General features: G+C 47.3%; 1 protein-coding gene across 1 annotated transcript; it reads right to left on the reverse strand.

The window, feature by feature from the left end:
* Positions 1 to 466: 466 nt before the first annotated feature.
* Positions 467 to 14,872, reverse strand: LOC125944565 (evasin P1126-like). Its single transcript, XM_049665063.1, has 3 exons — positions 14,801 to 14,872; positions 5,953 to 6,040; positions 467 to 779 (listed from the first exon to the last, which is right to left on the reverse strand). The coding sequence occupies exons 1-3, from the start codon at positions 14,851 to 14,853 to the stop codon at positions 609 to 611; spliced, it is 312 nt and encodes a 103-aa protein (XP_049521020.1). The 5' UTR covers positions 14,854 to 14,872; the 3' UTR covers positions 467 to 608.
* Positions 14,873 to 16,461: the final 1,589 nt, after the last annotated feature.

Raw genomic sequence — 16,461 nt, forward strand, 5'->3', positions numbered from 1 at the left:
GCGCGCTTAGAGAGCGGAAGGGCATGAGGTGATGGAGCAAATAAGAAACACAAGTGTATGCGAACCCAAAGAATAGTATATGTAAAATTAGCAACAAGTTTGACTGACGACTCAGACAAAGACAGATGCTTTACGCCTTCGCATGAGAGGGCAAATTAGGGATAACAAGCGGCAAGCGCATCGCTACAAGATTACCTCCGAGGCATCTTTTTCACTGCAGACTTGAGTTGTCAATTACAATCTTTTAAGCAACGTTATTAGCCATTAGCTCCCAATTAGGAGCAAGGCCCGAGTTTGGGCTAGTTCAGGCCCGTGATTTATTGTAGCCCACTACAGCAAAACACACACACACACACACACACACACACACACACACACACACACACACACACGCGCACGCGCACGCACGCGCACGCGCACGCACACGCACACGCACGCACACGCACACGCACACGCACACGGAAAACCACAGGTAACCACTCGAGCTTTATTACATCGCCTATATGTGCAGTACACAATTTCCTGTAGAAAATGTTTGCGAATTTCGCGGAGCTATACTAAATTCTCTATTTGATTTTTTTTAACTGTATTGTATGAGAACGGGTTCTTCATTTATGTGCTTGAGACGATAGTGACGTCACCTCCTCTGAACTGTCATTTGGAGGGCTGTATGCCTCCATTCCTTCCCAATTCCAAGTGCAACATTTGCCTTCGGTAGCATTGTTGACAAGTACGCAGAAGAATTCTTCCTTACACGTGATATTTTTTGAAGGATTGCACTGGAAAAAACAAACATAAATAGAAGGTGTGGTTAGCCTACAGTCTATTCTTGTTTCGATGCCATTCGCTCATAAATATTTCGTATATATTTTCGGCTATTCTACAGCGTAATGGAATTTATTTATTCGTTCACTGCTTAATTGCACGTATTGAAAGGCTGCAGCACAGCTGATGTCTCGACGCCTCTGTTCGGCTGAGCGACGCGCTGAACGAAGATGACGCGCACAGTGATGATGATTATATACAGGTAAAGAAGATGAAGGATCACTGTTGTGCTCACACTAATTTCAGTTTACTGATTGAGTATTTATTAATTTCGATAATTCCAATTAAACTGATTGACATTTATTACCTTCTACCTTGATCGCCTTCCAAAAAGCACACTAATTCCCTATAACATAAAATAAAATACGGCTCTAACATCGGTTAGTTTCATTGCATAATTTCAACCCATCTGTTTAACCGCCGGCTTCTTGGCCAATCCCCCGTGGTGGGTATGCGCCACGGCATAGGAAGCAAGCAAGCAAGCAAGCAATTTCCCCCTCGCGTGGAAGCGACCAGCGTGGTCGCTGTTTATAGCGGTGCGGTGCGCCGTAGGAATGGTTTTAGGCGCGAAACGTGGACGATTTCTGTGCCATGGTAGCGGCCATCGGAAGACTTGACAGCGGGAGTGACGCGGTATAGTTCACTGACGAAGTTTGCTCGACAACAGTCAAGGGCCCAGAAAACGTCATTGAAACTTTTCACACAGGCCAGGAACTCGAGTTGGTGTCTACAATAATACCTCATCTCCGGGACTGAACAGAACGATGCGGTGAAATGCATCGCAGTGAGTCTTCCGGCCCTGTTGACTTGCTGCGGTGTTGAGGCGGGCGCGATGGCGACACGCAGCAAGGCGGGATATTAAGGGCCCATTCACACTTGCGACTAGGCGAGGTCGCGCGACCAAGTTCGTCGCAAGTAGTCGCAAATGGTCGCTTTTCTCGAAATGCGACCGTTTTGGGCCAGTCGCTCACTGCTCGATTTTGCAGTTGCGCGACCGCAGTCGCAGAACAGCTGAACCAATCAGATGCGAAGGAACAGGACGTCCGTATACGCTGACGCTTATTTTACGCGGCGATGACATTTCAAGCAGACGTGAACGACATATCGTGAGACATTTCGGTTTAGCGACTCGTCGGTCGCATTTGTCAGTGTGAACATCCTTCGTCTTGAGTAGCTTTTTGGTCGCCAGTCGCAATCGGTCGCGCGACCTCGCCTAGTCGCAAGTGTGAATGGGCCCTAACTTCTCACTCAGTGACGCCGACCAGTTCACGGGGACATAAAAAAAGGAGACGTCGAGGAGATAGGTCGTTTGGCACCCGTAAACAAGAAAGAACGCTGAGTAGCCAGTAGTGCACTGTGCAGCTGTATTGTCGGCAAAAGTCACGAATGGCAGTGTGGTATCCCTGTTGGTGTGGTCAGCGTTAATGTACATAGATATAATGTCAGAGAGAGTTCGATGAAAGCGCTCTGCGAGGCCATTAGTTAGAGGATGGTACCTGGTAGTCCTCTTATGGATGGTGTTAAATGTGCGAAGGACGTGCTCGAGTAGCTTAGACAGAAACGCCTTGCCACGGTCACTCAAAAGGACACGTGGCACTCCGTGTCGTAGAAAGATGGCGTCCAAGAAGAAAGTCGCAATGTCCTCCGCGGGTCCTGAAGGTAGCACAGCTGTTTCGGCGTATCGTAATCGAGTTAATCGTAATCGATCCTTAAATTCCGGGAAATGCTGGGGATCACTTGGTAGTGCTTATCCTAGCCCAAATACGTGGCCAATAACTTGCGATAGCCAATCAATAGTTGGTCGATACTCGATCAATAATCAAGAAACTCTGGAAAATGCTGAGGATGAATTGGTAATGCTTAACCTATACGTGGCCAATACCTTGCGATAGCCAATCCATAGCCAATCAATAGCTCAACAATAATCGACCAATAATCAATAAATTCCGAAAAATGCTGGGGATGACTTGGTAGGGCTTAGCCTAGCCAAAATACGTGGTCAATACCTTGTGACAGCCAATCAATAGCTAATCGATAATCGATCAATAATCAAGAAATTCCGGAAAATGCTGGGGATGACTTGGTAGTGCTTAGCCTAGCCCAAATACGTGGCCAATACCTTGCGATAGCCAATCAATAGCCAATCAATAAGTAATCGATAATTGATCAATAATCAATAAATCCCGGAAAATCATTAACCCGTAAGGCCAGCACCGGCTAGAAGCTGATCAGCTCCGCTGTTTCTTTAGCCTTGCGCCACTAGTGCAAGCTACGCAATTTTTATTTAATGCGACGGCATTACATTCCCCATTACGCGAAAATCCGGCTTTGTATAGTCGGCGGCGTGACCGAATGATGATGCCAAAAATGGCCTACGGCAAAAGAGTAAAACCACATCAAAAAGTACTCGAATTAAAGTCAAATTTCTCAAGGAGGTTGCTATAACTATCGCCTTTTACAAGAAAATTAGGTAATTTTCGGTCTGGGTGGGAATCGAACACGGGCCTCCGGAGTACGAGACAGGCGCGCTTCCCCGCCGCCACGGCAGCTCCACGGTTCTGGTTCACTAAATGTGCGGTGAATGAATGCGTTATTGCTCACGTCACGTCGCAGTCATCTTGCTGGCTAAACGTCTGGCCTAGTGCATGCGTCTTTGGGCACGTGACGGTGAAGCCAATGGGTAGGAGGTGACGCCAGGTCATAAGTGTATAAAATGAGTGTATAAAATAAAAAAGACATTAATGTTGAATTGAGTGACGCTGAGCGGTCCTTCGAGTTATGAACTCCTCGCGCGCAAGCAAGCGCGTTGAGACGCTTGACGCGTTTTGATTTAGCCTTACCGAGGCGTAGTTAAAGCGCCGGCGATAGCTTGCGCGGAAAAGGACGCGCAGAAAAAAACATAATTTCACCCAAGTGACTATAATGCTTTCGCATTCCCTGACTTAAGCAGTCCTAAGTGTTTCTGCCGTTTTTTTTTTTTTTTTTTTCAGTTTTGAGTCCGCTTTCGCTCTTCCCCAGAGCGAGGTAACCAACCTTCATGTGCACGTGGGGACCTCTTATGGGCTTATTTTCTGACAGCCCGTCAGATTACTATTGGTCCCTGGTCTGGAACAGAGCTGATCCGACTGCGAGCAGCTTTTCCTTGAGGCCTCTCCACACAGGACTTCGTGCGGCGACGTCCTAGTGGAAGTTTGGAGCTCAATGTTATTAGAAAAAAAGAGTGCTTTGAAAATGTTCCTCTCAGCCGGATTTTCCTGGCCGTAGTGTTTTGTTACGAGAACCCGCCGGCTGCGGCCACATTTCAATGGGGGCGGAATAAAAAAAAAAAAACACACACACACAATGTATTGATTTCCGACCTTTTTTGAAGATAGATGTCTCATACGCAGTCAAACAAAACTGTGTAAAAAGTCATGTTCGCTCGGGGCTGGGACGGGTTTTAGCCAGCGAGGTAGTCGCTTATATTGTTGACAAATTCGACAACTAAGAAAGCTGGCGCCTCTTCGCGCTGAGAGGCTGATTTCGGCTCACACTGATTTCGAACGAACTAAATTGGCCGTGAAATCTACCGTTTCTGTCATAAATGTTGTCTGTCGGTTTTATTGTAGATGGCTGCGACATTCATGTCCTTGTTTTTGTTGGCCTAACACGAAAATCAATACCATGCAATGCAAATATTCGTAATTTGGTTTTGTCAGGATACATGCGGCTGTCACGAAGGGTCGTATGTGCAGAGAGGCTCACCGCGAGGAGAGATTTCCTGGCAACAGTAAATAAACGTCCTTTTAAGGTGATGCAAGCGGCGGGTTAGGCATTAATAACTGAGCGCATTTAGTTCCTTTCCAACTCGTTCAAAAGCACAATTGCTGCGACGTGCTAACAGTCTCCGGCATTTTCTTCTGTTTTTTTCCCTCTGATGGAGAAAATGTATAAATAGAGTTCAGTGTGCTTGCCATCACACTCTTTATGAAGGCCGGACCTCGGTCGAAACGTCTAATTTACTTCTTTCAATTTATTAAATACTGGATCCGAAGAATTCCCCTCTGTAATGCATATGCGCTTGATGGTAATAAAATGAAATGAAATTATACTACTTCCTTCATATATATATATATATATATATATATATATGCATACAAGATGAAGGGTTTCGCGCCAGACCCGGAGGTATATTCAAAAAAAGAAAAAAAAGACGAACGTTTATGGCATATTTACTGACTGACGTTTCGGCCGGAGGACCGGCCTTCGTCGGTGTGATTCACTCCGACGAAGGCCGGTCCTCCGGCCAAAACGTCAGTCAGTAAATATGCCATAAACGTTCGTCTTTTTTTTTTCTCCTTTTTCGAATATATATATATATATATATATATATATATATATATATAGGGCATTTTGTATTCCTCAAACGCTTTTTTTTATTATCTCTGACAGATAGCGTTGTTCTACTTTTTCAAGTGCATTTATAGAACAGGCGGAAATTGTGTACGCCGAAAATTATCTTGTCCAACTGCATATTTCAATGTATTCACTGACAAATTAACACATTCATATTACGCAACATATGGCGAATATGAAATTGAAGCCCAGCCCCGTAGGGATGTCATGTTTTCTTAGCACACATCGTAAAGCTAGCCGCTCTTTCGAAATATCTGTCCTCGAAATATCGAGAATATGCTACAAAATGATACATCAGCCTTTCACCTACCATCCTCAAAATGGTGTGTTATCAAGAACACGAACACATTCTTCAGCTGATCTGGAAGAGGAATATCTTGAAAGTGGCGCTTGTCTAAATATTTTGGCGGAATAGACATGAATTCTCTACAGCTCGGCTTCAATATTGGCAACTGCAAGATGTATACTGAAATGAATAATTAGCCAGGTGATTATTATATATTTAAAATTAGCCACTTGGAAAGGGCGACTTATCATGGAAGTAATGTCCTTCTAAAACCAAATTTCGCACTGTGCAAAAACAATTTTCTTAAAATTTGAACCCAATCTAGAATCGTGAAAACCTCTATGGGGTATGGTGTTATTTCGATTAGTCGAAGTTCATTTTCAGGTGAAGATATTTGCTTAGTTTCAGTAAAAGAAGTGAATTCAGTATAGACTGAGCTGACTTACCGTCTCATTAGAACAATTGGCGTGAACGTCTGGCTGTTTAGTTGTGCTCGTGCTGGACGAGGAGTCTGGTTGGCCGAATACAATAAATCTGCATGATTTCAGAGGTGTATATATTCAATCAGTTATATAAACCAATAGTATGCTACAGCGACACTAGTTGATCATGCAGCTGAAATACTACCGCATAGACCTTGCCATTTATTGTATGAAACTTGTTGCGAACAGTCCTACGTTTCTCCGTATTCACGTCTAAGCGCCGAGTCGCATTTTAGTCATCAGTATCAGCCTATTTTTATGCCCACTGCAGGATAAAGGCCCCTCCCTGCGATCTCCAATTACTCTGCGCTAGCTGATTCCAATTTCCACCGGCAAAATTCGTAATTTCTTCACCGCACCTAGATTTCAGCCATCCTCGACTGCGCTTCCCTTCGCTTGGTACTTATTCTGTAACTCTAATGGTCTACCGGTAAAGCAACTCTAAAGGTCCATACCGGTATACCAACTGTCGGAGGCTAGAACAAATTCTCTACCCAGGTATTTATAATATCGTTACGCGGGGACTGAGCAAACTACGAAGTTGCTCGACATTGCGACAGAGACGGCAACATTTAAGGGATAGTTCCGCGGGTATCCCTTGAACCATCTCGCCTTTAAAATCTGGCCTAGCCTCAACTACTTTATATTGCATGCAAATGTATCTCTCATCTTCCTATCGTCTCTGTCAAACTTTATTGAAGGTGGTGGGAAAACACACTGAACTCTGCACCGGACGTCGATTCGGACGCCCCTCTACAATATGAAAATATACGGTGTCCGCATCAGCCCATGTCACTTGCGCAAAGAGTTTTCAAACCTGAGGACTCCTAGCACTTTGTGCGGTTCCGGTAGCACGAACTCCTTGGCCTGACTGGTAGATTGATGACGTGATGACGTGATGACCCACGCCATCGTGATGACCCACAACTGATGGGAACCTACCATGTCGTTAGGGATTGTGGTTACCTACATCAAAGCCATGTACTGCAACGGTATTGTTTCGCAAGCACGAAGATATGATCATGTGCTTAGAGCCACTTAAAAAAAAAATGTGCGCCATTCCACAGCAGCAGCTGGATGCAGCGAAGCAGTTTAGCACACGACATAGAGGCGACATAGAATTTAGATCAAAGGTCTGAGCAAATTTTATTTCTCTTGAGCGGCGGCGGCCGTCATCCCGAAGAAAGACACACGAACACACGCTTTTATTTATTTTTTTCTCAATTGTTGGACATTTCAATATCATTATTTCTCAAGTTGCGCCGCACTGTATGTTTATCGGTCTTCCCAGTGAACAATTTTCCGCTGCTTCTTTTTCTTATTCAAGTGCATTCAATGTTAGGTGCTAACACAAACATGACAATACGCCGTGCCTTTTTAACAGCGGAGCTGTTTAAGCTGACTGTCAGTTCGTGTGTCGCGAACAAAACCTCGCTGAGCGATGACGTCACCTGCGTTGCCTAGGAACATCTGTGCCAGCGGTGCATGGCTTCGCAAGACTCCGCGCCACTTCGCTAGGCCTTTGCCAAGCTCCGCCCACATGCCTAGACACTACGCGAAGCTGCATCTGCCTCCGCAAGTCGTGACGTCACCACGCCGCACCTGCGTCTCGCTCCGCCAAGCTCCGCCTACCTGCGTAGATATTGTGCGCCGCCGCGTCTGCTTCGTGAGTCCTGACGTCACCGCGCCGCACCTGCGCTTCGTTTCGCCAAGCTGAAACCGAGCAAAAGCGATTGAGCGCCCAGATACTTCAATGACCGAGTGTTCGTTGCTCCTTGGGCTTGCGCAAAACATGGCCGAGTATCGAAGCTTAACTACAGTGCCTTGAATATAAGTATATTCTAGGCACTGTAGCATAACCTCGCGAAAATTGGCCGAGCAAACTTAAGCTAGGTAGGATCGGCAGCTTCGCTGTTTGCCCAATCTTCGCACCACAAGTGTGAATGTGCCCCTAATTTTTTTAAGTGCGCAAGCATTTCTATAGTTACCCAACGAGAAAACTGTCCGTCCGTCCTTCGCGTAAGGCAATCTCTTTCAAGATAGAGCCAGCAGCCATGTTTTACCACTAAAGTTGCTCACATTTTGTCTTAAATGCTTTACAAAGTTATTCCTCGGAATTTTGAGAATGACAGCCCACAAACAAACGTTGTGAAACAAAACACCGGCAGCGCATGCCTTTTATGTTAAATCTTCTTAAACTAAATACTAAAAGTGCGAAACAAAAAAATTGACAGTCACTTTAGCATACGCCAAAGAGGGTGAAGGCGAAACGCTGCGCGCTCAAGAGACACTCATTAAATTACTTGGCATTCTCATTCAAATTCATTGTTACTTCTCATTACTTGTTTTTTCCGACCAAAGGCCGCGCGGTCGGGTGTCTAAATTGACGCTACCTTAATTAACCTCACTATAATTCACATGAAAGGTCGTGGGTTCGACTTCCACCAATGTCGTGAGTTCGAGCACCCTAATTAAATCTGTAATAATTAACTGTAATTACCTACGTCTTAAAGTCAAAGATGGCCGGGTGCGACTCCCACATAAGCTCGAGGGTTCGACTCCCACCGAAGGTCGTGGGTTCTAGTGGCTTAACTCGATCTTAATTAACATGGGGACGACGATGACCCGCACACCATCACAATTGTTGCGTGAGTGTTTTCATATAAGTAATATACGATGCTGGGTCGGTGCAGTAAATGAATTATTACACCGAGTCGTCATCGTGTACGATTTCGCTTCAACAACACGGTTTTCACTCAAGGACGTTGAAGGTCGATTGAATGATGAGCCATATAAGGCTTTCGGCTTAATAATAGCAGATCGGCCCACTCAAGCGGCCGCGTTTCTACCAGAAAGCGCACCTTCGTGCATAGCGTTCACCGCCAGCGTTTCCCGGTAAACATCACGGTTGCATAAGCTACAGTTGCCGGGAAGCGCTAGAAGCAGTCAAGGATTTTAGGGGCGAAGCTCCTTAGGGTGTGGGTCTGTCCCTCCTCTGTAGTAGTAGTCGTCGTAGTAGGTAGCCACGTCTACTTTTATGAGAAAAAAAAATTCCGAGAGTTGTGGCCGTAGCGGAATCGAACCAGGGACCCCTCGCTTCTGAACGCGTGGCGCTAACCACTACGCCACGAAGCGCACATGGACAGACGCACCTAGATGGCAATAAATACCCAACATTAACGAAAGACTGCGCGTTTCTAACGCGTTTGTGCTAGCGCGTTACGGCCCGTGCAAGAAGCTGGTGTAAAACGCTGTGGTCTCTCCGCCTTACCCCCGTATTCATAAACGCTGATGGCGTCGGCAAACGCGGTGCACGTTCCGGCATGTGTAAACGGCTGCGTAACACGCTGTGGCCTCTTCCCCTTAGAGTACTGCACGTTTCTAACGCGTTTGTGCTAGCGTCCCCTTAAGCGGGAGATGGTGCAATTATAATGAAGGGCGCTGTTATAAAATAGGAATGACGTCACATATGGCGCGTGTCATTGGTGGAAGTCAATCGTTCGATTTAGTGCGGCGAGACTGGGCGAATTACACGGAAGATTCACGGTTTACCGATGATTCCCTCCGGAGCTTCGCCCACTCATCATCATTCACCCCGTGGATATGCGGTGTTTTTTTGAATGCTATCGCGTTCCACTATTTTGGCCAGCTGTGGAGGAAGGCGACGATGAACGCGCGAGCAGTGGCACGAGCGCGAGGGGAAGTATGGGAACGCTGGTATGATCAGCGGCCTTGCATGGAGCCAGCTGTGGAAGACGACGACGACTAATGCGCGAGCAGTGGCACGAGCGCGTCTTTGTAACTAGGTGTCGTGTGCAGTCAGGCACGCACTAGGCACACCTTTAGTAAGCCAGAACTGGGGAGCAGCCGTGGCTTCGGATCGGAACATCATCAGCGCACCTGGCGCCGCCACCTGCACTAGTTTGCTTGGTTCATCAGTTCACGTTGCGCCTCCTTCCACAGCACTTCGTGCCGCCGCAGCTGTCGCATTTACCGTAATGGCACGAAGACGACCGCAGCCGCTGAGCAGTCCTAGGATTACCAGCAGTGTAGAGTGTGAGCACTCAACACCACGTGGTCACTACGAAATGCTTACGTGTCTTTCAGCTAACTCCCTGAGGAGATTCTACGTAGTTTCTTTTTGACGTGCTTCTTATCGTTTCCTTTCCATTTCAATGAACTTGCCAGTGTCTAGCATCAACAAGTTCATAGACCGAAACTTCATGACATTAGCCGGGCAGCGCGCTCGGGCGATCATCTCAGTGCGAGCTTGATGCTTGTCAACGAACGTCGCAGCCCCGACGCCATAGGAAGAAGTGCTCGCGGAAGTGCTTGCTGCACACCCGAGTCGTAGCTGATATCGCAGTTGCTTGCCGGTACTAAGTTCCGCGCAACTTCTTGTCGTGCGGGTACGCGTGAAGGCTGACACCAGGCTCGTTGACTACGTCCGTCCGCACTGCGGCACGGAGCCGTAGCCTACCATGTTGGACGCCTTCAAATGCAGCCACTACCTATTAAGGTGCTTTCAAGTGTTCTCAAGCAGACACCCGAAGCGAGAGAACCTCCCCACTTAATCAGAACCTGAGCGCAGGTGGGACTTTAAACTTTCGTTCTCAGCTCGCTTTGGCGCTTCCGAAGCAGCCGACGCTGCCGCTGTGTCCACGTGATCCCTCATACACGTCACGCCGACGGCGGCGCCAGATTTTCCAGTGGTAGAGCTCGCCCCCAATATCGGATGACTAAGGTCCCTGTCAGGGACCTTACGGACGACTGTTCACCGTGCCCCCTTGTGTGGGCGGCCGGCCGGGAGCAGCCAGCAAGTCACGCGCGCCGCGCGGTGCACTTCTTATTCATTGGGCAACAATCAGCAAGCGTCCATACATGGCTTCCCGCTACGATCGCAAAGATACGTACACAGATCGGCACACTGTGACCGGCCGTTTTAGGGGCGAAGCTCCATAGGGTCGATACTTGTCTCCCGTCGCGCCGTTGTAGCCACGCTAGTACTCGCCGCTCCCGCTAGAGGCGCAGCTGTGCTCTCGTTTGATTTGAATGGCGCCCACTAGTTAGCGCTTTCTCTTTCGCTGGTCGACACTCAATGCTCTTCGGTACTGCTACCCTGCTACTATGAACACCGAAGAAGACTCGTTTGCGGCGCTCGCTCCACTCACTCTTGGCGCGCTTCCTTTCTCTTTCGCCGGTCGACACTCAATGCGCTTCGATACTGCTACCCTGCTACTATGACCACCGAAGAATACAAGGCGGCGGCGGAGCGGAGGGCTCGCAAAGCGGCTGCAGCACGCGCTCGCCGTCAAGACCCTGCGGTAAGAGCTCGCGATGCGGAAGGGGCGCGGGCTCGTCGACAAGCGGACCCGGAGCTGAGGGCCCGCGAGGCCGAACTGACCTTGGACATGTATCTACTAAGGCGCCCGCGAACGCAGATCCACGCGCACACACGCACGTGCTACAAGCGCGGAAGGACAAAGTGCAGGTAGAGAGCCGCTGCACCAACGTCAACAACCTATACCTATACTGACCAACGCTAAGGGAGACCATCGCTTCCATCTCAAGCACAGCAACGAAGACAAGGGTATGCTCAGCGAGTTTCGACGCCTCGAGCACCACAGGTTGTCGACGCTTACGCAACGGTTGCTTCGAGCCTTGCGAGAAGACGTCAGCCACTCGACCGAGTTTACCCTCGTCCTACTCAACACCCGATCTCTCCGTGTCCATGCAAAAGACATCGAGAGAGATCCCATACTGACCGCGGCGGACGTACTCTGCTTCACGGAGACGTGGAACTCTGGAAACGTGTACATCAATGGATTCGTTCCAATCGTCTGCACCGAAGAAGCAGAGCGTCCAGCCGGCGGTGTTGGAATCTACGTCAAGCTGCCAGATACAGCGGAGGATCTCCACCTACCGCTCACCAACCCGAGCCGCAACGGGGAGCACGCCGCCGTGAAGCTCTCCAACGGGATCGTCGTCATGACTATGTACCTGGCACTAACCTGTCCAAGGGAAACATCGTCACGTACATCGAGAAGGCGATGCTGCAATATGAAAGTGAATACAAACACAGCCCCTTCGTGCTCACCGGAGACTTTAACGTGGACATCATGAACTACGACTGGCTAGTCCGACACATGATGTCCCGCTACGATCTCTGGTGCATTTCATATGAATACAAACGTCCCACCACCATCAGGAGAACTTGTATAGACATCGCCTTCTCGAACTTTATGCTACATCCAATTCACGATCCCCTGGCTTTGTACTTTACGGACCACAATGCCGTTATACTCAAAGGGAAACGTTCTCCTGAGCTTAACGTCATATATGTCAAAAACAGAATCGTGAGAACCCCCTCCTTGTGGTCCGTAGAGCTCTTGAACAAAATCATCATCTACCCCATGTGTAAATAATGAAACATTGTGTATATACTGTATCAATATGTAAATAACAAAACATTGTGTATATACTGTATATATAATCACACCACACCCCCGTGTTTCTGTGACACATCTTTGTATGATGATCGAGTGGGCAAAATCTACGGAGGATTCACGGTTTACCACATTACCTCCGGAGCTTCGCCAACTCATCGTCATTCACTTCGTGGATATAGCGGTCGCTTTTTTTTGTGTTGGTGGGCTCTCTTCTGCTTGTTCACTCGAAGAAAAAGGACAATGTAGGAGCCGCCGACATTGTAAGAGGTGCAGAACAAGCAGACTTTCCGCCTAATCACATATGATCGCTTATTGTACTATGGCGCAACAGCCGCGCACAATTTAGCTCTTTTTTTCCTAACACAAAGTACAAGGCGCTGCTGACAGTGGTCGCTGCTTTTTATCGATCCAGGGGCTTTATCTTGTCCTACACAGGCCACCAATTTGCGACATGCTATTGCGATCTGCCTGAGCGGAGGACGCTGCTTGGTATCCAATTTAGTTGTAATTGTCGTAATATCAGCCATGTGACCCACGGCGAAACCCTTCGTTATTCCTTGCCTCTTCGAACGTCGTCTTTCCTTTACAAGCGACCTGACAGCAGCCACTTCTCGCCTCCAAAGGACACTTGGTTTACCTAAACGGCGATACTACCATTACATTTTTGGAAAATGCATCGTGCAGAACTGCGGTCCGGGCAAAGCCATGCTTTTGTCTAGAGTCCACTGTCGACCCGACATTGCATGCGCCAGGCTAGTGGTCCTCTGGGGCGCCCATGGACTCTTGGAAATGGTGAGTTATAATACATCGAACAGTCTCTCACAGTCACCAAGGGGTCACCCATGTATAGCGCTCGCACTTAAACTGCCGCTCTGTCGTCCCATGTAAGATGGATCTGCAGAATGGACGAAATCAATCTTTTGGGCCGTGTTTGCATGGATGCGACCGTGGGGCATTGCATGGTCTCCGCTGTTTCTCAGCAGTTGCTTGCATCCTCCTTAGCGAAAAGCAGGTGTTCACGCCCCTTTAAATTTGTTCACTTGCGCCGCACCGTCTGTTCAGCGTCTATAGTTTACTTTTGCTCGCCACCTAGTCGTCTCTGCTATGGTCACAGGGCAGGGCCTCATGGCCTTCCTTCATTACCCGGAGTTTGGCGCGCTCAGCTTTCCGCCGAGTAAATTGGACCAGTCCTGGAGACGGTGTAAAGAAAACTGGGCTGATCTCGAAGACAGTTTAATCAAAACTGGGCCAATCTCGGGCCTCCGCGTCTTGCCTTTTTGCTGGGCAGGCATGTCATCGCTGTGCTGCAGAACGCGGTGTAGAACACGAACACTCAAATGCCGGTTAGCGCTCAGCCAAATAACTCAAAACGTCTACGATGAGAAAATAGTCGCAGTTTCGCCCGAGAGGCGCAGCATCGATTGTGGTAGCAAATTAGCAGAGAGCCATACTAAGTAAGCATAGTACTTTTATCCGCCGTATCAACTTGTAAACATTCCCTTGCTAGCTAAATTAACATGCAGGGCGTCAGAGCGATCGATCAGCAAACATGAACACATCACACTCGATGACAAGTCGCACCCGCCGCTTTTAGGAGGTCATTCACACTCTGCCACCTCCGCCCTAGCACATGTCTTCAGTGTGTGCAGTATTGATTTTATGCGATACGCACAGATACAAAAATTGAAGCAACTGCTTAAAACCTTACAGATAGTTCAAGGCCCTCCAAATCCTCATTCCTCCATTCTTCTTATTCTACCCAGGCACTACGATAGTGACATCCACAAAAACAGCGTATGATATGATTAGGCCAGTCACGATACTAGTGAGTCCACCAGGCACTACTTGAAGAATTATTCAGCTATGAACTGCATTCGGAATTCGACTGAATTTTTGAAGCTTTATTCTCTGCTCATTGTGAACATTATCAACGTCCTGCCAAATGCTTCTCATAGACCATCTGTTTTATATAAGGATGAAAACGCGACCTACAACCACGTACATTAGCCAACATTATTGGCAAAATTTATTGAGTATAGCTTTCCTTTTAGGTGCTAATGACCTAACTTCAAACCCCTCATTTTGGGACATATATGTATTAATTCTTACATATGAGGCATTTTGAACGGCGTTATCTTCTACAAATTACAATTCACAATCTGCTCTGTCGGAGAAGATATTCATTAGTACATGCGCAATTACAAGAAAGCAAACTTTAATAGTGATGCAAGCTGTACGAGCGAAATGGCAGTCTGGAAACTAAGTGCTAAATCAGGACAGAAAATATATTCTGGAAGATTTTTTTTCCGTCGGCTGTCTTTCACGAATATTTAATCACAGAATAAGATGAAAGCGACACTTACATGGTGTGCACGACAACGAGAGCAAAGATGGCCAGAGTGTTGTACGAATGCATCCTTCTCCGCAGCGGTGTGTCTGCAAGTGACGCTTGATGGGAGCTAGGTAGGGACCCGTTTTTATAGCCCATGACTGTCAACACGTTCAGACTCGACCACGTGATACTTATGTTTGGTTATTGCTGCTTCTACAGGTATATGTCAAACTTTGCGTTGCAGTCATACCTGCGCCGTCAAACCTGAGAATAAATTCAAAGTACTCATTTGATCCTTTGTTCAGCATCTTCTGATTTGTGTGGAAGTCATCGGCCTCTAACAGGGGCTACGAGGCACCTGCGAGACGGAATTCTCTTCCCTGACATTCTTTTTTTTCTCGTTTAGTATACCCAGTCATTCATTCAGCGCAGATCAGGCTTAGATGAAAAATGCAATAAAGTTAATGTTGCTTTTTAGTAACACCATGGTAAATCTTATTTATATTGACAGGGCAGCAGCATTTTTTACATTGCGAACAACACGGAGGATTTCCGCTTGAACTCGTCCTTTTGGGTGCAGTACTTCTTTCTCATCGTTCACTTAATGCCAACCGCCTAAAAGAAAAAAAAAAGAAAATTCTTTAAAAGGTAAAGCAAGGTTTGGCCGCATCTAATGAATATTATTTGGCTACTTCAAACGTACATATTATCACTACTTGCTCCCTGAACTGGCCAGCCTACACGGCGTGATATTATTTCACAGATTTCATTATGGTCCACATTTCCTTACTAGAACATTGTCTTGATTGAGCAAGGCAGACTCTACGAAAAGAATACGGACTCATTGCACGTCAGATGGCGACGTCCCCCATCCTCAGAAAAAGGCAGAAATCAGTTCACTTGTTTTTTGTTTTGCTTTTGCATGTTTGTTTTTCGGGCGGATCGATAAACCGCAGTCCTATTTTCTGCTGTATATGAGCAGGGGTTCTGCCCTATCTATTTTTATTTATTTCATTTCATTTTATTTTTCATTTGTTTATTTTAACGCATCACGAGCTACACTTTCAAGAAATGTTAGTGCAGTGCATTTTAATCTTCGCGGAGGTAAAAGTTTTTTGAGCAATATTCTAGGGTACGGGCAAAACACGCTAGGATGCCTCCACGAGCCCTAAGTGTAGAGAAGCTGTCTCAGCATCGAGTGATGTGATCAACAGCTGTCACAATCCAGCGATTGCCGTTGGCGGTCAGAAAAAGAGGTCGGTACAATTTATACCGACGACCTCAAAGGGAGAGGTAGGACAAAGAAGGGATTTAGGGCCCCCAGCGGGAGCAAATGTGGGGCTTTCTGCGGTGTTCACAAGGTGCGCAAGAGGCGATATACTTGGCCCCTATGGAGGAGAGGCCATGACAAGACAACCGGCTTCGGATCCTGTCGTAAGTCTTGTGATATCAAAGAATCACGGGGACCCATTCGTTGCCATCGGGGTGATAAATGTAGCGGCATAGAGCGCCGTTGTGCACCTTGAATTGGTCAAGTTCTCGACGCAGATGGGCGTTTGGGGGGAGGAGGAATCGCTGAGGTGGTCAAGAATAGTGTGACAGTATAGGTCTGCATGCTGGTGCGCATTAAGGGTGTGATGGTAGTCAGCGCCTTGCCAGTCCAGTGTTGGTATTTGTAAAGAGGATCAGGAT

This window comes from Dermacentor silvarum, chromosome 3 (genome assembly GCF_013339745.2).
Source record: "Dermacentor silvarum isolate Dsil-2018 chromosome 3, BIME_Dsil_1.4, whole genome shotgun sequence".
In the NCBI taxonomy this organism is placed as follows: domain Eukaryota; kingdom Metazoa; phylum Arthropoda; class Arachnida; order Ixodida; family Ixodidae; genus Dermacentor; species Dermacentor silvarum.

Bases quoted from the DNA above. Each gene is read 5' to 3' on its own strand.
- LOC125944565 (XM_049665063.1), bottom strand. From the start codon at position 14,853: ATGCATTCGTACAACACTCTGGCCATCTTTGCTCTCGTTGTCGTGCAC. The intron at 6,041-14,800 runs GTAAGTGTCGCT...GAAATCATGCAG, and splicing joins CTCGTTGTCGTGCACACCAT to ATTTATTGTATTCGGCCAAC. The intron at 780-5,952 runs GTAAGTCAGCTC...TGTTTTTTCCAG, and splicing joins CCAATTGTTCTAATGAGACG to TGCAATCCTTCAAAAAATAT.